This window comes from Cinclus cinclus, chromosome 12 (genome assembly GCF_963662255.1).
Source record: "Cinclus cinclus chromosome 12, bCinCin1.1, whole genome shotgun sequence".
Taxonomy (NCBI): Eukaryota; Metazoa; Chordata; class Aves; order Passeriformes; family Cinclidae; genus Cinclus; species Cinclus cinclus.
Window position 1 is genome coordinate 1,570,813 of NC_085057.1, and position 6,399 is coordinate 1,577,211.

At 48.2% G+C, this 6,399-nt stretch overlaps 1 protein-coding gene across 1 annotated transcript; it reads right to left on the bottom strand.

Annotated features, from left to right (window-relative positions):
- Nucleotides 1–2,264: 2,264 nt before the first annotated feature.
- On the bottom strand, nt 2,265–4,403 carry LOC134048862 (histone-lysine N-methyltransferase SETMAR). The gene is made up of 2 exons (XM_062500912.1): nt 4,326–4,403; nt 2,265–3,053 (listed from the first exon to the last, which is right to left on the bottom strand). Exons 1-2 carry the CDS (start codon nt 4,401–4,403, stop codon nt 2,265–2,267), a joined length of 867 nt encoding a protein of 288 aa, XP_062356896.1.
- Nucleotides 4,404–6,399: the final 1,996 nt, after the last annotated feature.

The window sequence follows — 6,399 nt, forward strand, 5'->3', positions numbered from 1 at the left end:
ACTGCTAAAGGTGGCTGGATTTTTTTTTATCTGCACTTCCTTAACTACTCAAAACCATGCCAAGTGCATATTCATAACAGGAAGGTAACAAAGCGTGCTGTCATCCTGAAAACTAAGAGTACAGATGCCCAAACACTGATCTTGAAACTCTCCTCAGGAGAGAAAGAGGAAGTGGATTGGATCCTCTGCTCCCAGCCCAGTGGTCTGCAAATGGCTGGCATGATGCCTTTTCAGGGAGAAAACCAGATAAAACTCTGCTCTACACAAGAGACCTTGCAGTCCAGGCTATGCTCTGGAATCCTGTGCATTCCAAGGTATGGGATTCAGGGAGCTTCTCTGCTGTAGCAGCAAGGACTCTCTTTGAGGCAAGGAGTAAAGTTAATGTCCACTCAGCCGGTAAACTCTCTCTGACAAGCAGCTGAAATCCTTTGGGGTTTCTGCACTGACAGAAATGAGGCTTAATGATTAACCCTAAGAGAAATCACATGGTAATGTTTATCTTAACATAAACCCACAGCCTTGTGTAAACCCCAGCAGCACCAGGAAGGCATGTAAATGGGAGAGGTTAACACTGCATCTTATCAAGGAAGCAAAGGTAAACACCAAATAGGATTTTGTTTAGTAAATAGCAAAACGTCCTTTATCCCAGGTCAGGATCAGGTTCATCAGAGTGGTTTGGGTTGGAAGGGACCTTAAAGTTCATCTTTCCAACCCCCCTCCCCAGAGCAGGGGACCTTCAATTTGTTCAGAGCTGCATCCTTGAATTATTCTGATATTTCAGTAGTTAAGTAAATCTCCCAATGAATACTGAAATACTGATTATCATACTGCTCTTAGCAGACAGGATTACAGAGAGCTCCCAGTTTTTAGCTGTTTGCCTGGATTCCTTGTGAAAGAGCACTGAGCTGGGAGTGACAGCTCAGTCCTCCAGTGGCACCAATCTTTCAGGTCCAAATCGAAGTTGTCTGTAATTTAAAAATTAAGCTATTGCCTGCAGAACAGCTGATCTCCATGAGATATACTCCTTTGTGTGTGTTATGTCAAAGGGTATGGAAACGGGTGAAGATCAAACTGTCCAGAGCAAGTAACTGAGGGTTTGTGCTGCTGATGGCACAGTGTGACATGAATAAAAAACTGCATTGCAGTTTATCCATCTTAAATATCAAAACCAACTGATGTGAAGCTGCCTGAATTTGATCTCTGCAGAAAGGAAGTGAAGGAATATGCAGTTTTACAGAATGTGCCCATCTGGCAGTGCACCCCTGGTGGAAAGAGGTGCTCAGAAAAGCCCTGCACAGCTGTTAGAGCTGGACTGGATGACGCAAAGAAGATGGAACAACCTTCTCCCTGTGCTGGGAAAGGCCAGGCCTTGCTTAATGCTGCTTGGTCCTGGAGTAGTGAAAACACGGATCAATTAGCAGCTGAAAGAGCCCTTGTGCATCTGTTCAGCACAAAAACACAAATGTGTTGTTGTTCAGATGCACCTCTGTATTTCTGCTTTTAGTCAGCTGTCAGCATCATTCTGTTCATGCTGCAGGGGCTGGATTTGCTTCCTGAGCATGCACTGACAGTGCTGGGGAGTAACAGGTGTGCTGCCTGCTGTGACTGCAGAGATCTGATGGGAACTGCCTCGAGGCTGAGGTGATGAAAAAAGATGGGATGTTGTGCTCCTCAGAGACTGCTGTCCTGCACCACTTCCACACAGCTAAATGGCAGTGAAACAGCCAGGCAGACACAGCTGCTTTGAGCATGCAGCTACATGGGGCTCGCAAAGTGCTAAAGCTGCTCTTTCCTTTTGTATCAATAACTAGTAGTTACTATGCTTTGTGGAACAAAAAAACATATAGCAAGTAATTAAAAAACAATAACTTAATGGGTTTAAAGAATTCTAATGCTTTTCTTGCAAGTGTTGTGATTTCTCAATATCCTGTGCCACTGTCAGTGACTTTTCTTGCTGTTATCCTGTGTCTTGTGCATATACAAGTGCCAAAGGTACAAACTGAGAGCTGCTTTAACATACAGCAAGCTGTCAGAGGAACAGTAGACAAAAACACAAAGCCTGGCTTAGTCACTGATTTCGGAACATAGCAAAGCTCCAATAATCCCTTGTACTAACCTTGAAAAAGGTTTTGCACAGAATTAATTCTTGAAACAATGTCTCTTTGCTGTTCCTCACACCCACATGTACTTCCTTGCTGGAACACAGAGTTTGCTTTAACTAGTAGATAAAATAGTATTTTTTAGGTGTGTTTAAGAATGAAAGGCTATGGAGAACTTGCTGGTGTGGAGAAGAGGGAGCTGTCCCAAGGTAAGAAGGAAGAACACGTGCGGGAACCACAGTAGCAAGGTTTTCTCAGGCTGTTCTCTTCCTCTAGAGGTTTGTGTTCTCTGCTAGCTCCTGGTAAATTATGGAATCTTCCTGAGTAATCATATGAAAGTTCCTCTCCAGCAGAAATATCAGTGGCTGCAAAAAGTGCCAGTCTGGGCACCATGGAGTCAACTCTCACGGGCACCATGAACAGGTTGGGCTCACAGGAGTGGTTCAGGAACCTGCCCACGTTCCCAACACGGGTGGGATCCACAAAGGTCTCCATGACCCTCCCATCGTGCAGGTGCTCCCTCACTGCTATGATGTAGTTTGGCTCCTGTGGACTCTGGGCCTGGATTCTCCTCTGAGCCTCAGCAAAGCCCAGCACCTCCCCAGCATACTCGCAGACAAACGTGTCCCTGGGGATGGGCTCCAGGGCGCGCACTCCCCAGCCCTTCCTGTGCGTGCGGAACACCTGCAGCCGCAGCTGCAGCCCCCGCTGCACCAGCCTGTTCTGGCAGCTCTCCCCGCAGCAGCACAGGCTGTTACACTCGAACACGGGCCTGGAGAAGGGCTGATCCTGCTGCTCTGCCGCCCTGAGGCACAGACCGCTGTAGTTCTGCCCGCGGCACAGGCAGGGGCACTCGGGAGCCACGCAGGAGCTGCTGCGGCAGGAGCAGCCCGGGAAGGTCACTTGGCTGGGGTCGATCTCTCCGTCTGCTCCGGCCACGCTGTCGGGGCTGTACTGCAGAGAGAACAGCGGTCAAAGCCTTGGCATCCAGTACTGCTTGAAACCAGAATTCTGAACAAGTTGGTGTCCGCAAATGGTCTCAGAACTCAAATCGTGAACGTTTGGCTTTGCTGTAAACTTCCAACTCAAACTTGTCTGAATTGTTTAAAATAGTACATATCAGATATTCCATTTGCACCGAAAAACAACTGATAGGCTTGTTAGTGCCCGAATTTCTCAAAATCCACAAAAAATCCTTAGCAGAAAAAAAACCAGCTCATCAGATCTACTCTACTATGTCCAATTGTCTTTTCTAGAGATACCAAACATACTAATTTATGGATGTATTTATTTGCAGAATTATCAAGGTATTGTTAAAGTAATTCTCCCCACACTTGAAAATGTTCAGTAAGTTACTTCTAAGATTAATCTATAGCTCTTCTAAGCCACAGAATTTCAAATACATAATTATGTTAAAAAGGAAGGTACTTTCAATTTTTCTCTTCACCTTGTTGCATTCACACTTCCTCCTAATTCCGGTAGAAAATCATGTTCCCAAAATTACACTGATGCCCCCAGCAGGTGAATGGTTGTAGAACCACGGAGTGTTGCAAAACAAAACCTGATAGAAACTGCTACATTTGGAAACCAAGAGATAAGGAGAGGCACGGGTGTATTTTCACTCCCTTGTCAGCATTCAGCTTTATTTAGAAGCCCGGAGAATGTGCTATTACTAAATATTACATTTCACAGTAGCTTGTACCTGGCAAGTTCTTAGTGTTGTGAAAGATGACAGTGCATTTGCCAAGTTTATTTTTCGTAATAAGCATCCGCTTCTCAGTCACCTGGCTCTACTCAAAACCAACTTTAATATTCTTCAACCACCACAACCTTTCCCATTTCAATAAAATACGAGCACACCACACAACTCAGGAAGATTTGGGTCTACAGGGATCACACCTTAAGGCTTATCAGAAGCTTCTCCAACCTGGTTTGTAAAGACTCTCTAATACCACTGAAGCCTCCTGGAGTGACAGGACAAATAGGAACAGATACAAACTAAAAGAGAGCAGATTTATATTAGTTACTCGGGATAAATCCTTCCCTGTGAGGACGGGGAGGCCCCGGCACGGAGGGGCCAGAGAAGCTGTGGCTGCTGCATCACTCGTGGTGTCCAAGGCCCGGCTGGAGGGACCTGCAGAGGGATGTGACCCTGCAGAGGAAGGTGTCCCCGCACAGGGACGCGTCCCCGCCCCGCTCTCCAGCCCGGTGCCCCCACCCCGGTACCTGGAAGGCCGGCGGGGCCTCCCCGGGCGGCCACAGCTCCACAGGCACGGCCTCGCTGCCGCCGCTCAGCTCCGCCATGGCCGCGCGCCGCCCCTCGCGCCACAGCCCCGCGCCCATTGGCTGCCCGGGGCGAGCTCCGCTCGCTGATTGGGCGCGGCAGTGACTGACAGCGCCGCTAGGGGGCGGGCCCGTGCGGCGCGAGCCTTCCCTCAGCGGGACGGGCGCTGTGAGGGAGCGGTCCCCGCCCGACCCCTCATGGACACGGTCCGGACCGGACCCGACCCCACATGGACACGGTTCCAGCCCTGTCCCGAGATGCCGCTGCCCTTGGCCGGGTACGGGGCAATGCGGTGGGACCACCTCCGGTCCTTCCCTCCCTACCCGAGGCAGCCCCTCCAAATCGCGCGGCCGCTTCGTGTGAAGTGCTCGCATCAATGGTCAGTGCTAATCACAAACCATGGAGTTGTTCTAATTCCGCACGTGGCTGGCAGTCCTTGCTTATTTTGAAAAATACACGGGCATGGCTTTTGGCAGGACATAATCCAGCCAAATCAGTGTTCTGAATGATGTGAGACACGACCCCATGGAAACAAGTTGTGGTTTGGGGTCACAGACCGGTTTGGGTTGGAAGGGATGTTCAATCCCACCCCTGCCATGGCAGGGACACCTCCGACTGTCCCAGGTGCTCCAGCCCCAGTGTCCAACCTGGCCTTGGGCACTGCCAGGGATCCAGGGGCAGCCCCAGCTGCTCTGGGAATTCCACCCTGTGCCAGGGCTTCTCTCCCCTCACAGCCAAGAATTTATTCCCAATCTCTCATCTGAAGCTGGCTCAGGGAAGTCCTGCCGGTGCAATGGTTGATGTTCTTCTAAAGCATTTCACGTGCTCTCTTTCTGAGCTGGCCCCTATCTTGAGAAAACAAAGCCAGACTTGGGTTCCTATGCGGGGGTTCCATCAGCTTTTTTTATTTACCCTGGCTCAGGTGTTTTGGGTTTGAGGTTAATTAAGCTGTTACATCATTTCACCTGCTTTTTCCCTTAGCTTGAGCCATGTGTTTCCATTTTGAATTCAATTAGCACACCCACAAATAAGCCCCCTCCCACTCAGAGCTGGGAGTTAGAAATTTTTTGGAGTGTGTGGTGTGCTAGTTACTGATGTGGCTTTTCTGGTTCCTCTTTCTGCAACGTTTAGGAAGTGGAAAGAGTTGTCACCTTTTTTGTCTTCTTCTGTCTGGGAAAAGGACCTGAGCAATAGCAGAAAAGTTACTGGTAAGTTTGGACAGTGAAATCTCTGTTTATGGGGGATACTGGGGATAGAGTGTTTATGTGAAGATAACAGAAATATTGTTGGCTTAGATAATTGAAAGGATTGTTTATTGCCCTGGGGCTGTAGGAGAAGGGGAGGTATGGAAGAGGCCCTTCCTGGAGGTCAGTGCTTCCCAATATCTGCCTTGTCTATTTTGGGGAAGACTTCTGTCAGTTTAAACTTGTGGCGTCAGTGCTTCATTACTACTTAGCATGTGTATGGTGGGAGGGTTTAAACACAGCCTATTTTTCTGGATTTGTCCAGCCCCAGCTGCTCGTGGTGCCTCCAAGCCCTCCTACTTTGGGGTGGCTGCTCTCATCCTGGGAGCCCCTCACAGTGTGGGGAAGGTGGCAGATCAGATTTATGAGAGATGCTGAAGTGCTGAGTAATTGATGATATTAAAATGTACTTCATTTTAGGATTTTCTGTTATTACCGGGTTGACCTTTAGATCAAGACATTGTAGTTTGGCTGCTGATCCAGAGTACCAGATGGAATTGTCTGCCATTTTGAAATGATTGCAGTAATGAGTCATTACTTTTCTGTAGAAGAAACAGATTGCTTGTATCTACAGCAGAGGGGTCTGAGAATCTGCAAAAGGTCATGGAAAATCCAGTGTTTTCCTCCTCATTATTTCACCCGGGCCTTGTTGTGTTGAACTGTGAATGGGGTAAAGTGTTGAGTGGCCCAGGGTGGGTAAAAAATGGGTGAAAGCTAATTTGCATTTTTTTAATGTAGAATTGTTGTGGAAGGACAGCTTAAAATGGAGCTG

Bases quoted from the DNA above. Each gene is read 5' to 3' on its own strand.
- LOC134048862 (XM_062500912.1), bottom strand. From the start codon at position 4,403: ATGGCGGAGCTGAGCGGCGGCAGCGAGGCCGTGCCTGTGGAGCTGTGG. The intron at 3,054-4,325 runs GTACCGGGGTGG...TTCTCTCTGCAG, and splicing joins AGGCCCCGCCGGCCTTCCAG to TACAGCCCCGACAGCGTGGC.